The 19,390-nt window shown below is 35.7% G+C and overlaps 2 protein-coding genes and 2 long non-coding RNA genes across 4 annotated transcripts in view; 1 reads left to right on the forward strand and 3 right to left on the reverse strand.

Moving 5' to 3' along the window:
- The window catches only part of mAChR-C (muscarinic Acetylcholine Receptor, C-type), a 29,553-nt gene extending 10,874 nt beyond the window's left edge, over positions 1-18,679 (reverse strand). Inside the window, exon 1 of the mRNA XM_075298437.1 lies at positions 18,025-18,679. Within this exon, the coding sequence (XP_075154552.1) occupies positions 18,025-18,623 (599 nt within the window). The 5' untranslated portion in view covers positions 18,624-18,679. The remainder of the gene's footprint in view (positions 1-18,024) is intronic.
- Positions 2,974-4,175, reverse strand: LOC142230378 (uncharacterized). Its single transcript, XR_012720670.1, has 3 exons — positions 3,967-4,175; positions 3,538-3,901; positions 2,974-3,473 (listed from the first exon to the last, which is right to left on the reverse strand). It is a non-coding gene; the product is annotated as an uncharacterized LOC142230378 (long non-coding RNA).
- Positions 6,946-7,359, forward strand: LOC142230380 (uncharacterized). Its single transcript, XR_012720671.1, has 2 exons — positions 6,946-7,088; positions 7,146-7,359. It is a non-coding gene; the product is annotated as an uncharacterized LOC142230380 (long non-coding RNA).
- On the reverse strand, positions 11,465-14,082 carry LOC142230381 (uncharacterized). The gene is made up of 3 exons (XM_075301028.1): positions 12,409-14,082; positions 12,239-12,344; positions 11,465-12,173 (listed from the first exon to the last, which is right to left on the reverse strand). Exon 1 carries the CDS (start codon positions 13,216-13,218, stop codon positions 12,865-12,867), a length of 354 nt encoding a protein of 117 aa, XP_075157143.1. The 5' UTR covers positions 13,219-14,082; the 3' UTR covers positions 11,465-12,173; positions 12,239-12,344; positions 12,409-12,864.
- Positions 18,680-19,390: the final 711 nt, after the last annotated feature.

Genomic DNA, 19,390 nt, shown 5'->3' on the forward strand with positions numbered 1-19,390 from the left:
CACTACTTGCGCTCTGAGAGAAAGACAGTGTATGTACTATATTCGACAGCGAATTGCATGCATGTAGTGAAAAGTTATTCGATGCAGACCTCTAGTTTGTACGCTGGTGGAATCATTGGACCGTATTTTTTCAAAGATGCTGTTGGTCGCAACGTTACGGTGAATGGCGATCGCTATCGTTCGATGCTAACAAACTTTTTGTTGCCAAAAATGGAAGAACTGAACTTGGTTGACATGTGGTTTCAACAAGATGGCGCTACATGCCACACAGCTCGCGATTCTATGGCCATTTTGAGGGAAAACTTCGGAGAACAATTCATCTCAAGAAATGGACCGGTAAGTTGGCCACCAAGATCATGCGATTTGACGCCTATAGACTATTTTTTGTGGGGCTACGTCAAGTCTAAAGTCTACAGCAAACCTCTGCAACGAATACACAAGCGAATACTTCAAGCACACGCCACACAATTCGAGTAGTAACTTCAGTGTCCATTTCTCAAACGAGTGAAATAGAAACCTTGCACATTGTGAACCAAAACAAATAGAACCCAGTAAAGCAAGCACCCAACAATGTTTTGAAGTATTCGAATGTAATCGGAATTCCAAATGCATTCGTTTTATAATTTCCATTTCTGTGTAGATGAAGTTATTTCGTTTTCTCAACTATAATAGTATGCTACACACACATACACACCATTCCTATTTTGTTTATTGTTGGCACATACAATAAAAAGCACAGACCCGCTCACAGCCTGCATTCATTGACTTCTGCCAATCAACTGATCGACGATTGTGTTTGGCTTTTGTTCAGTGCTGCCGCTAGTGAAAAATTGAGTGAAGTAGATTTTGGAAAGAAGTGGAGTAGATTGAATAAAATTGAAGTAGCATTCATTTTTGAAAACAAAGCAATAGAATTCATTTTATTATACCCTCCACCATAGGATGGGGGTATATTAACTTTGTCATTCCGTTTGTAACACGTCGAAATATTGCTCTAAGACCCCATAAAGTATATATATTCTGGGTCGTGGTGAAATTCTTAGTCGATCTGAGCATGTCCGTCCGTCTGCTGAAATCACGCTAACTTCCGAACGAAAGAAGCTATCGACTTGAAACTTGGCACAAGTAGTTGTTATTGATGTAGGTCGGATGGTATTGCAAATGGGCCATATCGGTCCACTTTTACGTATAGCCCCCATATAAACGGACCCCCAAATTTGGCTTGCTGATCCTCTGGGAGAAACAAATTTCATCCGATCAGGCCGAAATTTGGTACATGGTGTTAGTATATGGTCTCTAATAACCATGCAAAAATTGGTCCACATCGGTCCATAATTATATGTAGCCCCCATATAAACTGATCCCCCGATTTGGCTTGCGGAGCCTCTAAGAGAACCAAATTTCATCCGATCCGGCTGAAATTTGGTACATGGTGTAAGTATGTGGTCTCTAACAACTAGGCAAAAATTGGTCCACATCGGTTAATAATTCAATGATTAAAACCGATATGTTAATCGTAATTAAAGGAATAGGAAAAACAATTAGGTAATATGGGGAAAAATTTAAAAATTTGAAGCAGAACAAAAAGTGAAGCAGATTTTTGGAAGAAGGAGTGACGAAGTAAATTTTGTGAAAATGAAGCAAAATACTTCGATTGAAGTAGTAGCGGCAGCACTGCTTTTGTTTGATAGTTACTTCGTGTCTCATACGAAGTTTCGTCGTTGCTAATGCAAAGTATTCTATCTTCACTAAAAATGTTTTGATTTACTCGTATCGTGACGATTACTTCAAAACCAAAATATTGAAAAGAACTGTAAAACGATTCCTTTTGAATGTTATGGCTCTGCAATGCTTGACACTGTAATCGCTTTACAGTGGTTTTGTTTTATTCATTAATCGAAGTATTCGAAGTATTCGTGGAGTGTATTGCCTTCACTAGAACATCGATTACTTCGAATAGGCTTGTGCAGGCCTTTGGTCTACAGAAATAAGCCAGCAACTATTCCAGCTTTGGAAGACAACATTTCCGAAGAAATTCGGGCTATTCCGGCCGAAATGCTCGAAAAAGTTGCCTAAAATTGGACTTTCCGAATGGACCACCTAAGACGCAGCCGCGGTCAACATTTAAATGAAATTATCTTCAAAAAGTAAATGGCATGGACCAATCTAACGTTTCAAATAAAGAACCGATGAGATTTTGCAAATTTTATGCGTTTTTTTTTTAAAAAGTTATCAAGCTCTTAACAAATCACCCTTTAGTACGGTTTAAAAGTTCGTTGGCTAACGTAGCACTAACGGAACTTCATGAACATGGGGGTAAGTGAGAAATTTAAAACGGGGGAAATCTGAAAATTTATCCATGTTTGCATTGAAATACGAGGAAATATGTTACGGTTCCCAATAACAATTGAAGCAATTTTTCTGTCATCCTTTTAAAGCATATTGAATATTGCAAAATTTTTTATTTCACACAATTGTCAGTTAAATTAATCACAATATTTTGGTATTGTGAATTGAGAAAACATCATTGTATCAAAACGCAATCTGGCAACACAAAAGCGATTTGAACCTGAGAGAATAAAAATACAAGAGGTCGAAACTGCGTCAGTAGGTGGCAGTCATGAGGAAAATTTCTCTAATATCCCAACCCAATAAACACAAACGTTTGAAAAATACTAAAATTCAATAATTTTTCAAACATTTTTTCAAAGGATTAGGGTAATATTCAAGTTGAGAAATTGTTGAGAAAATCGCGTTCTCAACAAAAAACAGACATTACCCTCAACAGTAAAATTCAACACAATAGCAATAATTTCTCAATTGTAATCCTCAAATTGAAATGCACCGCTACTCAATAATTTCTCAAACAGTTTTCAACGTGAGAAAAATAAAAAATTAGCATTGTTGCGAATACTTTCAAACCACAATTTGTATGAAAGTCAATCCAAGTTCTAACTGAAAGTCAATACTAAATTTCTAGGGATTTTGTAAATTTTATTGTTTTTTTCGTTAACAAATATAATAATCTTAAAAATAACATTAATAATATATAAAAATGATAATCAAAATGTAATTATCTTATTAAACGTATTAATAAATAAAACTATGAATACAACTTTAAATATCGTAAACATTTTTACACGTATAATTCCATTTCCTCTATAATGTTGGTGTCAAATAACTATTAATTAATATGCTGGCAATTTGAAATAATTACTATCGAGGAACTTGCTGGCTTGTGTGTTAGAATAGATTCCAGCAAGAGGAAATCACAAAATATCAACCTGATGACGGGATGTAAATTGATGTAATGCACATTTTCATCCAGAAGTTCTTGATATAGGAATTGTTGCACTTTGTTTTAATTGGTTGCACTTTATAAGTTTTCTGAAAACTTTTCTTTGTTGTTTCCTTCATTGGTTTTTCATCGGCCAACATCTTCCAAGAATATACCATCCAATGATTTTAGTTTTCTGCATAACAATCGAGTTTTGTGATTTCCATTATGTTTTCATTTCACTTTTTATTTTGACTTACCAATTTGTATTTCTTCCAACTGACCACGTACTTCGTGATTTCCTCAAGAACGTTGGTGTTACAAAATTGTTGTTATTAAAATACTGGCAATTTTCAGGAACTTGATGACCAGATAATTGGAATAAATTTCCAGCAATTTCAATTCACAAAATAACAAATTAAACCGATGATGCGATGTAAATTAAACTATCGATGTGATGCGAATTATCATCCAGTAGTTGTTGATATGGAAAAGCATAAATACCAAGTTTTTTTGGTTGCACTTTGATTTATGGAAACTTTCTCTTCTCGATAAGCCACTACCATTGTTCATCGGCCAGCCTCTTAATGTGTCCAAGAATCAGCATCCAAATATTTTAGTCTTCTGCAAAGAGATTTGAGTTTAGTGACTTCCTTAAAGTTTTCATTTCGTGTTTTAATTTTACTTACCAATTATTATAAGCAATTTCAATTGATTATTAAAAAATTTCCACATTTTTGTATTTCTTCCACGAACTTTGTTGTCCAAAGTAGTATTAAAAACCATGTGGTTTTTTCGTTGCATTTCAGGGTAGTGTTTTGTCAACGTTTTCTCCAATTATCTACAACACATTTTCAAAGTTTTCGTCAACATTTTGCCAAATTGGTTTTAATTCGCAAACAACTTGAAGATGTATTGAAGATGAGCTTTTTCAAGTCAAGTTGAATTTATGTTGAAAATTATATTTACCCTCAAACTGAAGAGGTGTTGCATTTGAAAAACGCTCATCCTGTGTTTATTGGGAATAAACACAGGATGAGCGTTTTTCAAATGCAACAACTTTTCAGTTTGATGATAAATATAATTTTCAACATAAATTCAACTTGACTTGAAATAACTCATCTTCAAATTGTGAATTACTTCCAATTTGCCTAAATGTTGACGAAATCTTTGAAAATGTGTTGAAGATAATATGAGAAAACTTTGACAAAACACTACCCTAAAATGCAACGAATAAACCATGTGGTTTTCAATACTTATTTGTGCAACGAAGTTCGTGGTCAATTGCAAGAAATAAAAAAATGGAAAATTTTAGACAAATAACCAAATAGTTTATAAAAATAGGTAAGTGATAATAAAAAATAAAATAAAACTTTAAGGAAGTCACTAAATGCATATCTCTTTGCAGAAAACTAAAATTATGGATTCTACGTTCTTGAAAACATTAAAAAGCTGACCGATGAAAAAATGGTGGACAATTAACTGGAACTGCTTCAAATAGTTTATAATAATTGGTACGTCAATATGAAAAATTAAATCAACACTTTAGAGAAGTCACTAAATTTAAATCTCTTTGCAGAAAACTAAAATCTGTGGATGCTACATTCTTGCAAACATTAAGAAGCTGACCAATGAACAATGAGTGGCTTATCGACAAGAAAACGTTTCCAGAAACATTACAAGTGCAACCAATTAAAATTGGTAAAAACAACAAATTGTTGAAATCAACAACTTCTGGATGAAAATGTGCATCACATCGTCAGTTTAATTCATATGCTATTATCAGTTTAAAATGGATATTTTGTGAATTCCTCTGCTGAAAATCAATTCTAACACGCGGTCCAGTACGTTCCTAATTTCAAATTGCCCGCATGTTAATAAATTTTAATGCTGTTTTATAACAAAAGGAAGGAAATCGAATTATCAATGCAAAAGTGTTTACTAATAATGTTTAAGATATTTAAAGTTTTATTGTTTGTTTTTTTTTTTTTTATTTGTTGATATGTTTAATAATCACTTGGTATTGTAGTGTATTATGTAGTGTAGTGTATTATTATATATTTTATTTTGATGAAAATGAATAAATTATACAAAATTCATAGAATTTTGGCTTTGACTTTCAATTTGAAGTGAGGATATCATTCATACAAATTTAGGTTGAAAAGTATTTGCAACGATGTTAATTTTAATTTGACTCGCATCGAAAATTGATTGACAAATTATTGAGTAGCGATGCATTTCAATTTGAGGATAACATTTGAGATATTATTGCTAATGTGTTGAATTTCACTGTTGAGGGTAATGTCTGTTTTTTGTTGAGAACGCGATTTTCTCAACTTGAATATTACCCTAATCCTTTGAAAAATTTTTTAAAAATTGTTGAAATTTTGCATTTTTCAAACGTTGGTGTTGATTGGGATCATGCAGTTCTTGTCGGCGCTTCTCTCAAATATTATACTGTTACGTTTTTATATTTAGGCGTTTTTAATTACCCGACAATTAAAACACAGTTCTTTTAAATAACGACAATCTACAATTTATTTACTATGACTTCACTCTTTACAATTCGTTCACACTGAAGTTATTCGTTTGACGCTTTAATTAAGACTGACTAGTTAGCAGCATGCGAGCGCTTTTATATATGACGGTGTGGCAATACGAGAACATTCTGGTAGCACTACAATATTCTGGCAACGCCAGAACATTCTTAGACAATGCTAGAAGGATCTACGACCATTAAGTTGTTTACCTGGTGGCTGCCAAACACATACACACTCACATAGTTATATGCTCGCATTACTACAACAACAACAATAATGACAATAGACAATGAGATGAAATGAGAATGCAGAATAACAAAGCAAAGGGGTTGCTATTCTATGAGAGAGTAAGAACTAACATTTCGGTAAGCAAACAAAAGAACATAAAAGAAATTCAGGAAAATACTAGAAAATGAATAGATGATTCCAACAAAGGATTGCGAAATTTTATCGTTACAATTTGAAATTTTAAATTAACGGAAACTAATTTAAATAAACTTATATCTATAATTATCAAATTCGTAACAATACGTACACGTACAAGTATACTTAAACAAAACAATCGTATATGACATCCAAAACTCGTCGGAAAAGCGCCGTCGCTATTGAGAAGTTGTACCACGCCAAGTAACTACAAAAAAAAGAAAAAGTATCGCATGAGTATAATTGCACTCAAGTGCATTTTTTAATAAATTTAGAACGACGCCAATAAGAGCCCCTTCAAACAAACAGAAAAAGTGCATTTTAAGATAGTTGTAAATGAATCATTGTGGTCAAGTAAAACACGAATGATTAGATGTTTATTAATTTGATTAAACATTTACAAATTCTTATAAATATAACATTTATACCACAATCACAACAAATTTAACATCATTTTTTCATTAATAATAGAAGGATGTTGATTTACAAGTGGAGTGGTAAGTTACATGTTGCAGCGTCTATCAGCCAGTGTTTATATTCTCGATGGAGGCAGCGGCTCTGTAAAATATCTGAAAACCAATCACTTTATTCCATTTATAAAGTCAAAAATTGTCACTAATATAGCTTTTACAATTTTAAGCAAACTAACTACCCTGCCAGCATTTCAAAGTTCCATTTCAACCTCATCGTACATCAAAATGTACATGCAAGTAATTTGCCATCCCTACTGTAAAAAAAGCCATTTTTTTTTGTGAAACGCCAAGCGCAACCAGCTTGTTATATTTTAATTAAATAAAAACGAAAATAAAGTTCTGAAAACATAGATTATACGCTTAAAATTGTGAAAGGTATATTGGTGAACAATTTGGTGATTTTCCAAATGGAATAAAGTGATTGTTTTTCAGATATTTTACAGACACGCTGCCTCCATGGAAAAAAAACACTGGTTGATAGACGCAGCAACATGTAACTCGCTACTTGTAACTCAACATCATCATTAATGCCAAAAATTATGTTAAATGTAATGTGATAGTGGTATAAATGTTATATTTTTAAGAATTTGTAAATGTTTAATCAAATTAATAAATATCTAAACAAACGTGTTTTACTCGACCACAATGATTCTTTTACAACTATCTTAAAATGCACTTTTTCTGATTGTTTGGAGGGTCCCTTATTGGCGTCGTTCTAAATTGATCTATAAAGGCACCTAATAATTGCACTCATGCGAAACATTTTTGTAGTAACTTGGCGTGGTACAACTTCTCAATAGTGACGGCGCTTTTCCGACGTGTTTTTGATGTCGTATATGATTGTTTTCAACGTAGTAGGGATTCTCAAAAGAGTCCCCAAATTCAAAAAATGTTGGCAGGGTATGTTTTCAGCACTTCATTATCGATTTTATTTAAATAAATTATAAGAAGCTAGTTGCGCTTGGTGTTTCATAAAATATAAAATGGCTCATGTGACAGTAGTGATGGCAAAATACCACTATGTACATTTTGTACTTTTTGATATGTTTACCCCATCACAGTTGGCGATTGTTGCAGTGTCACTTACGAGTCTGTGGTAGCGATGAGGATGAAATGGAACTTTGAAATGCTGGCAGAGGTAAACGAGCCACTTTGTATCTCAATGTATTGTTACGTTTTTATATTTAGGCGTTTTTAATTACCCGTCAATTAAAATACTGTTCATTTCAATAACGTTAATCTACAATTTACTATGACTTTACACTAATTCGCTTTACAATTCGTTCACACTGATGTTCGTCACGAACAGGCACAGAAACTGTTCCGTAAGGAGCCAATCGTTCCACATGTACATGATCTAGGGCTGTCATCCTTCTGAATCCGGTATACAACATCATTGATCTTCTTGATGACTTTGTATGGGCCTTCCCACTGTGTTTGCAGTTTAGGACACAATCCTTTCTTTCGTTGCGGGTTAAATAGCAGAACCAATTCTTCTTCTTGGAAGCCCTCAGTATATACAGCACGATCGTATCTCGCCTTCATTCTGTTGCTGACCATTTTTATTTTGTTGCGCACTGATTCGTGAACTTCACCGAAAGTGTTTGGGATGTCGTTTCTGTTTTCTTCCATGGCGAGCTCATTAGGTTTAGCGCCGAATATAAGATCTCCAGGCAACTTAACTCAGTTCCGAATAGAACATTGGCCGGTGTTCGAGAGGTGGAATCATGAGTGGCAGATCTATAGGACAGCAAAAACTTTGGTATATGCTCGTCCCAGTCTCTCTGGCCGTTGTCCACCACTTTTCGAAGATGTTCCTCCAGAGTGCGATTAAACCTTTCTACCATGCCATCGGATTGTGGATGTAATAGCGTAGTCCTCGTTTTCTTGATACCAAGGGATTCACACATCTCTTCGAATATGGCCGATTCAAAATTTCTTCCCTGGTCTGAGTGAATCTCGGACGGCACACCGTAGCGACATATCCAGTTTTTGTTGACCACATCCACAATCGTTTTTGCCTCTTGGTTTGGAATTGCACACACCTCCGGCCATTTGCTGAAGTAATCCATGACCACAAGGACACAGCGGTCTCCAGAATCACTTACTGGGAAAGCGCCTGCCACGTCAATTGCTATTCTTTCAAACAGGACTCCTGGTCTATACTCTTGCATAGGACCTCGATTTTTCCTTGTTGGACCTTTCGCCTTCATGCACTTCTCGCAATTGGCTACCCATTCAGCAATTGATTTCTGGCATCCAACCCAGTAGTATCGTTGCTTCACTTTTTGGCTGTTTTGGTTATTCCCAGATAACCTCCACTGGGACCATTATGGAACTCCGCCAAAACGTCTCTTATTTGGAATCCGGTACGATGATCAAATTTCGGCTGCTCTTGCCATCTTCGCTTTCCCATTTACGTTGCAGGGATCCATTGACTAGAACTAAACTATCCCATTGAGCCCAGTATGATTTCATTAGTGGACTTTCGGCTTTCTTGCTGAGTTTCCTATTTTCTTCTTTTGCCGAAATAATTTTTCTCAGAATGGGATCTTTACGTTGCTCTATTGACCAGTCTGTGCCAGATTCGATGTGTAAGTGCCTGACATTTACAACTGTCTCCTTTGGTTCAGCTTTCGAGTAGTGTGTTCTTTGTAGATTGCAATGCCGTCGTGTCCAGGCTTGGTCAATAACTTGTATGCCAACTTTTCTATTATCTGCAAAATTTAAATTTGAGTCGCTTGGCTTTGTGGTCGCCTTCTTATGATTATGGTTTAATGAGGATGGCGAGACTAACCCCGAAGGTTTACGCCACGCTTTATATTCCCGGGAAAGATGTCCAGTCTTATCACAGTTATAGCATTTTATTCTAGATTTATTTGCCTGCTGCTTCATTTCTTGCATTATCTGCCTCAGAGCCTCTTTTATCAACTCAATCACGGATTTCGATTCTTCACAATCGGTCTCCACCTTACATACACTCTGCATTTGTGGCTGCGCCAGCACTCTCGCCGTCTCTGGTACAAGTGCAAATCCCTGCCAGCATTTCAAAGTTCCATTTCATCCTCATCGCTACCACAGACTCGTAAATATCACCACAACCATCGCGAACTGTGATGGGGTAAGCATATCAAAAAGTACAAAATGTACATGAAAGTATTTTGCCATCACTACTGTTAGAAGAGCCATTTTATGTTTTGTGAAACGCCAAGCGCAACCAGCTTGTTATATCCCTGTCAGCATTTCAAAGTTCCATTTCATCCTCATCGCTACCACAGACTCGTAAATGTCACCACAGCCATCACGAACTGTGATGGGGGAAGTATATCAAAAAGTACAAAATGTACATGAAAGTATTTTGCCATCACTACTGTTAGAAGAGCCATTTTATTTTTTGTGAAACGCCAAGCGCAACCAGCTTGTTATATTTTATTTAAATAAAAACGAAAATAAAGTTCTGAAAACATAGATATTACGCTTAAAATTGTGAAAGGTATATGGTGAACAATTTTTGACTTTCCAAATGGAATAAAGTGATAGTTTTTCAAATATTTTTCCGGACACGCTGCCTCCATTGGGAATAATAGTATTGGCTGATAGACGCTACAACATTTAACTTACAACTTGTAACTCAACATCAATCTCTTATTAATGCATAAAAATGTGTTAAATGTGATGTGATAGTCGTATAAATGTTATATTTATGAGAATTTATAAATGTTTCATAAAATTAATAAACATATAAACAATCGTGTTTTACTTGACCACAATGATTCTTTTACAACTATCTTAAAATGCACTTGGTCTGATTGTTTGAAGGGGCTCTTATTGGCGTCCTTCTAAATGTATCCAGAAGGGCTCCTAATAATTGCACTCATGCGATACTTTTTTGTAGTAACTTGGCGTGGTACAACTTCTCAATAGTGACGGCGCTTTTCCGAGGAGTTTTGGATATCGTATACGACTGTTTTCGACGTAGTGGGGATTCTCAGAAGCGCCCCCAAATTCAAAAAATGTTGGCAGGGATTTTATTTAAATAAAAACGAAAATAAAGTTCTGAATTACGCTTAAAATTGATATTGATAGATATTACGCTTAAAATTGTGAAAGGTATATGGTGAACAATTTTCGACTTTCCAAATAGAATAAAGTGATCGTTTTTCAAATATTTTTCCAGGCACGCTGTCTCCATCGAAAATAAACAAACTGGCTGATAGACGCTGCAATATGTAACTTGGTACTTAAAACTCAACATCATTCTTTTATTAATGCAAAAAATTATGTTAAATGTGATGAGATAAACCGAAAAATTTTATATTTATAAGAAATTATAAATGTTTAATCAAATCAATAAATATCTACACAATCGTGTTTTACTTGACCACAATGATTCTTCTACAATTACCTTAAAATGCACTTTTTCTGATAGTTTGCAGGGGTTCTATTGGCGTCCTTCGAAATTGATCTAAATAGGCACCTAATAATTGCACTGATGAGAAACTTTTTCGTAGTAACTTGGCGTGGTACAACTTCTCAATAGTGACGGCGCTTTTCCGACGAGTTTTTGATGTCGTATATGATTGTTTTCGACGTAGTGGGGATTCTCAGAAGCGCCCCCAAATTCAAAAAATGTTGGAAGGAATGTTACTGTTTCTGTGAATGTAGCTTTTTCAAGTTGAGAAATTGTTGAGAAAATCGCTTTCTCAACAAAAAACAGACTTACCCTCAACAGTGAAATTCAACACATTAGCAATAATATCTCAAGTGTTATCCTCAAATTGAAATGCATCGCTACTCAATAATTTGTCAAACAATTTTCGATGCGAGTCAAATTCAACATTAACATCGTTGCAAATACTTTTCAACCTAAATTTGTATGAATGATATCCCCACTTCAAATTGAAAGTCAAAGCCAAAATTCTATGAATTTTGTATAATTTATTCATTTTTATCAAAATAAAATATATAATAATACACTACACTACATAATACACTACAATACCAATTGATAAATAATAATCTTATTAAACATATCAACAAATAAGAACAAAAAAAAACAAACAACAAAACTTTAAATATCTTAAACATTATTAGTAAACACTTTTGCATTGATAATTCGATTTCCTTCCTTTTGGTGTCATAAAACAGCATTAAAATTTATTAACATGCGGGCAATTTGAAATTAGGAACGTACTGGACCGCGTGTTAGAATTGATTTCCAGCAGAAGGAATTCACAAAATATCCACTTTAAACTGATAATAGCATATGAATTAAACTGACGATGTGATGCACATTTTCATCCAGAAGTTGTTGATTTCAACAATTTATTGTTTTTAACAATTTTAATTGGTTACACTTGTAATGTTTCTGGAAACTTTTTCTTGTCGATAAGCCACTCATTTGTCATTGGTCAGCTTCTTAATGTTTGCAAGAATGTAGCATCCAAAGATTTTAGTTTTCTGCAAAGAGATTTAAATTTAGTGACTTCTCTAAAGTGATGATTTAATTTTTCATATTGACGTACCAATTATTATAAACTATTTGAAGCAGTTCCAGTTAATTGTCCACCATTTTTTCATCGGTCAGCTTTTTAATGTTTTCAAAAACGTAGAATCCATAATTTTAGTTTTCTGCAAAGAGATATACATTTAGTGACTTCCTTAAAGTTTTATTTCATTTATTATTTTCACTTACCTATTTTTATAAACTATTTGTTTATTTGTCTAAAATTTTCCATTTTTTTATTTCTTGCAATTGGCCACGAACTTCGTTGCACAAATAAGTATTGAAAACCACATGGTTTTTTCGTTGCATTTTAGGGTAGTGTTTTGTCAAAGTTTTCTCATATTATCTTCAACACCTTTTCAAAGATTTCGTCAACATTTTGGCAAATTGGAAGTAATTCGCAAACAATTTGAAGATGTATTGAAGATGAGCTATTTCAAGTCAAGTTGAATTTATGTTGAAAACTATATTTACCCTTAAACTGAAAAGTTGTTGCATTTGAAAAACGCTCATCCTGTGTTTATTGGGATGTTGCACATTTTATCTCAGGGTCTCGAATGCCATTCACAGAAGTCTCAATCTTGATACGATCTATAAGAGGATGATTCTCTCCAGGGTATGCCAAAAGCACCAACCGCTCAACCTCTATGCAAAGTCTTGTAGAGTCGCATTTGACTTCTGGACTCTTCCTCTTAATTCCATTTTGAAGACGTCTTGCTTATGTTCTCCACCGTACTTGCGTTGTAGTGCAGCTATTACTTCATTATAGTTATTTCTGGAAGCAGCGGGAATGCTTTGTATCACATCAGCAGCATTGCCCTTTAATGCCAATAGAAGTTCAATTGCTTTATCATCGTCATTCCACAAATTTCTAGAAGCAACCATTTCGTATTGGAATTTGAAGACATCAAATGACGTTGATCCATCGAAAACAGGAGTTTTGATTTTTGAGCCGTATATGACGCGCACTGGGCCACCTTTAATTTCCAGCTCTGACATTTTTTCTCGATGTGTAGAAGCTTCTCATCATGAACCATAATTTTCTCATCCACGGAAAGAACTTACTTATCCAATTCCACAATTTGATTTTCTATATGGTCCACACGTTTCTCCATGCCTTCAGAAATTTGTTGTAGTTTTTCATTGAGAATTCTAGAATTTTCGTCGAATTTTTCTTCCAATTTTCTAGAACTTGCTTCCATTTGTAGGACATTTTCTTTCAGCAATTTTCTAGATTTTTCTTCCATTTTTCTAGAGTTTTCTTCCATCATTTTGCTCAAAACATTGAGCATTGATGTGTAATCCACAACACTCGAAGCCATAGTCGTAGTTTCTACACTAAAACTCAGGCTGAATCCATATAAGTGCATATCGTACGAAAGATATATATGCGACCTAGACTTTGATTACAAAAATGTGTTCACGGACAGACGGACATGGCTATATCGACTCAGGAGCCCACCCTAAGCATTTTTGCCAAAGACACCATGTGTCTATCTCGTCTCCTTCTGGGTGTTGCAAACATATGCACTAACTTATAATACCCTGTTCAACAGTGTGGCGCAGGGTATAAAAATTTTATAAATTGTTGTTCATTAGGCCGTGAAGTACAAAAATATAACAGCAGACATCTACTGCTGTTTTTAGCAGACTTTTTCTATGAGTATACTGGATCGAGTCTGAATTTGGAAAATAAAGTTGTTAACTCGTTTTAAAGGATTTTAATAGCATATGGAGAACAAAAGCTGAAAAAATGAAAACTTAAAATTCGCTTCCTAGAAAGAAGTACACAAAACCGAAATTTAAAAAAAAAATGTGTCTTAAAAATATCCTTACTAGTATTCTCCGCTTCTTTGGCTCGGATTTAAAAAAAAGGAAAAAAAGGGAAGGGAAAAAGTAAATTTTTAAAGTAAAGACAAAATCTTTGTAACAGGACATGCCTTTTTTTGAGTGTATACTGCTTAATTTTCATAAATAAGGAAATTCGGTTCATCTCCCAAACCTATACCAATGATACCCTTGCTTATGGTTACTAATTCGCATGGGGTGGTTTAGGGTATGATATAGTCGGCCCCGCCCAATACCGATATGGACCAATTTTTGTATGGTTGTTAGAAACCACATACTAACATCACGTACCAAATTTCAACCGGATCGGATGAATTTTGCCCCTCCAAGAGTCTCCGAAGGTCAAATCTGGGGATCGGTTTATATGGGGGCTATACGTAAAGTAATGCGATATGGCCCTTTTCCAATAAGATACGACCTATATCAATAACAACTTCTTGTGCCAAGTTTCAAGTCGATAGCTTGTTTCGAACGGAAGTTGGCGTGATTTCAACAGACGGACCGACCATCATCGGGTCGTATTTTTTCCAAAATAAGGCCGGTCAGGCAGTTACTGTGAATGGTGTTCGCTATCGTAAGATGATAACGAACTTTGTATGGCCCGAATTTGCCCCACAGCTAACGAAACAATGGCTCTTTTGCGCAACAAATTTAATGTCCTTGTTATCTCACGTAATGGCAATGTCAATTGACCGCCAAGATCATGTGATTTGACACCGTTGGACTTTTTTCTTTGTGGTTATTTGAAAGAAAAGGTGTACGTCGATAAGCCAGCAACAATTCAATAGCTAAAGGACGAGATAATTCGGCACATTAACGGCATAGAACCTCAATTATGCCCCAGCGTCATCGAAAATTTGGACCATCGGATGGAGGTGTGCCACCGAGGTCGCGGTGGCCTATAGTTTGTTCCATACATAATGAGTAATACGAATATATCATAATAAAATAAAATTACAATAATGTCCTAAATAGTTTGTGTTTTATTCAAAATCAACATCGGCCCTTGAAAATTTAACCACCCTATTCTTTATGGGGTCTTAGAGCAATTTTTCGATCTGTTACAAACGGAATGACAAACTTAAAAAACCACCATCTTATGGTGGAGGGTATAAAAATAGCATTTGGAATAGTATATAATAATAAAATTGCCTTCTTCATCATTATTTAGAAAATATTCACCAAGACAGTATGATTTTGGTTTGGATTTTGCGGTAAAATTTAAAATTTTCATGAATTTTTTAGATATTTACGCTTCATTTTTCTATTCTTTAAGGTGGGTATTAAGTTCGAGTTTAGCCGCTAAAATCCTAATTTTTTCACGATTACTTTTCTTTAGTAATCCATTTTAATGAATACAAACTTTGTGCAAATTTACTTTGGGATATTTCCCATCAAGTTATAATGAAATCTGCAACAAATATGTATAATTTTATGACTTTTTTACTGATTTAGTTTTCACTTTAGTGAAAATTAGCGGCTAAACTCGAACTTAATACTCACCTTTAGTTAACCCTCTAATGCCCAATCCCGCCTTTAGGCGGGCTTCAATAAATAAGGAAGCTTTTAGTAAAACACACCTTAACACAATAAAAATGGGTAAAATAAAAAGAAAACAGTTGGAACTGTTCAAGAGGCTTTGCAGCATATACTGAATTTTACCTATAAAATTTTCTTGTTTAGTTTTCTTGCTTTTGTGTCGTTAACATTAAATATTTATTCAGATGGCCAAAAAATTGGGGCATTAGAGGGCTAATTATACAAACATAATCCAAAAATGAATAAAGTTAAGTTAATTTGCTGAAGAAATAATAATTCCGATAACTAAAATAAACCTAATTTTTTTAATGGTTACATTTTCTTAATACATTTTAAAATAATAAAAACTTTTGTCTTACACTTTTCGACATTTTTTATTTTCACGGCGAAAGCTTAGGGAAACCTTGAAAATAAAAAATGTAAAAACAAGTGTAATGAAACTTAGTTTTTATTGATGGAACCATGAACGCCTAAATGTTTTTTAACATATTTAAAAATTTTGAAAGAAAATCTTCACTCCAGCGCCTCTAAAATGGGATTTCGTGATAAAGACTCCTTGTTCCAACAAGCAAACACCTCAAACACACGGCCTGGGATGTGAAAATATGGCTCATTCACAACACTAAATATCTCAAAACGCAACCACAAAGCCCAGGTAGCAACCCCATTGAAAACTAGGATCTCATTTGGAACCGTGGATCGGACAAAACCAAATTTCATCTTGGACAGCCCTTAAAAAAAGTGTTACAAGAAGAATGGGGCAAAATCTCTCAAGAAACGTGTCGATGCCAAGACGACTGGAAGCCATTTGCGCTAACAAAGGGTACTATTCCAAATACTAAGTGGACCAAAATAATGTCTCATACAATGTGATTACTGATACGACGAATACTTTTGTGAGCTTTTTTTGTAGTTGTTTGATTTAATGATTAAAAATAATACAATAAAATTAATTTCACGATTTTTGTTTACGTTTTGCTGTTATGTATATCCATGGAAACATTTTAATAAAACTTTTTCATATAAATGTTAAGCGGTTTGCGATTTCAAGATATAAAAAAGAATATTTTTGTGAGTCACTGTATATGTTTTGTTTTTGTTTTTTGTATGACTTGTTTTATGGTCTAAAACAGCAAGAAATCCCTTTCTCAACTAAATATACAAATAAACTTGCGATATTTGTTTGTGGCTGGTGGTGGTGATGTTTTTCTCTGCCTACAATTATTGGTATTTCGTTCCAAAGAAAAACTTATAAACCAAGGTGGCTATTACACCCAAGACAAAAGGCATCAGCCATGACTTCATTACGATTCCTCGTTCTTTTGCTCAGTATTCCATGTGGGTTCGGATTTTTCTGGAACATTTGTACGCTCTTCAGCAACTAGTTAACCGATTTTGTATTGTTGCATCATTTCACGGGCATATGAACTGTGCTATCAGGGGTTTCCATAGAAATGTCAGTTTCGGGTACGTACTCCTGGGCGTTTTCATTAAAAGACTCCATGGGACCTTTAAAATTATACAATTACATTTTGAGTCTTACTTGGAAAACCACCAGCTTCAAATTCATTAACCACAAAATTCGATTGAACGGTCGAAATTCGATCGCTCGTCTACGAGTCCCGCAGCTTCGGCTGGGAAGTTGGGCCTCACTTGGGCAATTTGACCAGCGGGTATGAAGCGAGCGGCTGCTGCGTTGATGATGTCCCGGAACGCCCTCTGGGCAACACGAACATGAGAAGGAGCGGGAGTTCACTGAAGCGGCGAATGGTGTATTCTCTGAAGCCTTCCCAGTTGGCTTTCTTTTGATTGATATACGTCCGGCAATCAGAGGTTATGAAATCGGAGGGTCGGTTAATGGTGAGAATTATGGGGAGGTGGTCCGATCCCAGTGAAATGACGGGTTGCTGCAGTCACCCATAATTCTCGTGGGGGCCTCTTCGTTTACCGTGCAAAATGTGGAGTCATCTATCCGCTCTGCCAAAGCTATGCCTCTCTGGTCATTACCTAGGAGTGAATGCCAAAGTTCATGGTGGGCATTAAAGTCTCCTAGAACCAATCGGTTATGACCGCACAACAGCCACCCAATGTTTGGGCTATAACCTGGAGCACAGCTACCAACCGGCGGTATATACACATTGTATAGCTCTATCTCGGCAGCCCCAGACTTGACTGCTACCCCCATACATTCCATATACGGGTCACTAGTGTCTGGTACAAGCGTGATGGGTCTATACTGCACGGAACGGTGTATTATGAAAGCCAGGCCACCACCTCCACTTCTTGTGCGATTCTTTCGAAGCACATTGTATCCATCACAATGGCGTAGGCTGCAGTTGGAATTCAGCTTAGTCTCCTGGATCGCTGCGACCCTTATCCTCTTTCGATTCATAAAGTCTACGATTTCGTTAATCTTACCTTAATTGCAACGGGCTCCGAGCAATTAAATTGCAAAAACTATCCGGAACTGGAACAACAATATTGGGTGTAAGATGCTGCGGCGGAGAATATTGTTGTACGGGAGATGTCGGGGGGGTCGCATAGTCAGACGACCCACTGCTGCTATCGCTGGCACAGCATCCTGCAACGTAGTCAGTATGACTATACTCCCGCAGTGATGTTAAGCCGGAGCTGTTCCGGTAATGCACCCACTCAAAGCACCGGTTACACCGAACGGTGGTAGGTTTCGGCAGACTGAACAATACCATGTTCCGGAGTTCTCCTCTATCCCGGCTCGGACCAACAGTAAACGGAGAAAGCTCCCCGGGATGCACCTTCTCCAACACAAAAAGACGGACGAAACAACACGTACACTGATGTGGCAGCCGCTGGCCAATGAATGGGGTCCATCGGGTCAATCCGGTACACAGAACCCGCCGCCGTGCATGTTTGTTGTGGATTCTATTGGGATCCAATCCCAGTACACTACACCATTGCTCTTTATTGTGTGGACGAATTAAAAAAATGGTTGCCCGTCCACCAGTAATAGCTTTACAAACCACACAAAATTTCCGCATGTAAATTTAAATTGATCGATTCAACAACTCAAAACACTTGTAAGTGACGCCCCGCTCCGAAGGGGGGGGGGGGGGGGGGGGGGTTGTAGTTGTGCGATTGGAGCGCTTTTATTCTACGGCGTAAGTAATGACGGCGTTCAAAATAAAAGCCGAATGAAAAATTTGGGGGCGTCTTTAAGCAATTGTTGTTCTCCAGTGATACCAGATTGATTTGTTCTAATCTGTGCGTAGCGTTAAAACTATCGTCTTTCTCCCTATAGGTAAGTACTATGTTCGTTTTTCGCGTTGAAATTTTCGCGGATCCCGGAAAATTCCGGGTTATTATATTTTGAAATCCCGGGATTTACAAAAATCAATCCCGAATGACAGCCCTAGTGCATACTGGGCTAAAATGAACATCTCTTGAACAATATCCCAACAAACACAAGGATGAGTATATTTCACAAGTAACACCATATCAGTTTAATAGTGAATCCCATATTCAACATTAATTCAAATGGCCTTGCAAATTGCTTGCCTTCAACAAAATTTCCAATAGGTTTGAAGCATTAAAATGAAATTTTGTTTGAAAAGTTATTACTAATATGTTGAGAAATTGTGGCTAACGTGTTGAATTATACTGTTGAGGGTAATGACTGAACACGATTTTCTCAAACAATATCTCAAATTGAATTTTAAGGTAATTCTTTGAAAAAATGTTTGAAAGCGTATTGAATATACACATTTCTCCGATGCTTGTGTTTCAAATTCAAAGTAAGTTTAATTTA

Source organism: Haematobia irritans, chromosome 3 (assembly GCF_050003625.1).
Source record: "Haematobia irritans isolate KBUSLIRL chromosome 3, ASM5000362v1, whole genome shotgun sequence".
Taxonomy (NCBI): domain Eukaryota; kingdom Metazoa; phylum Arthropoda; class Insecta; order Diptera; family Muscidae; genus Haematobia; species Haematobia irritans.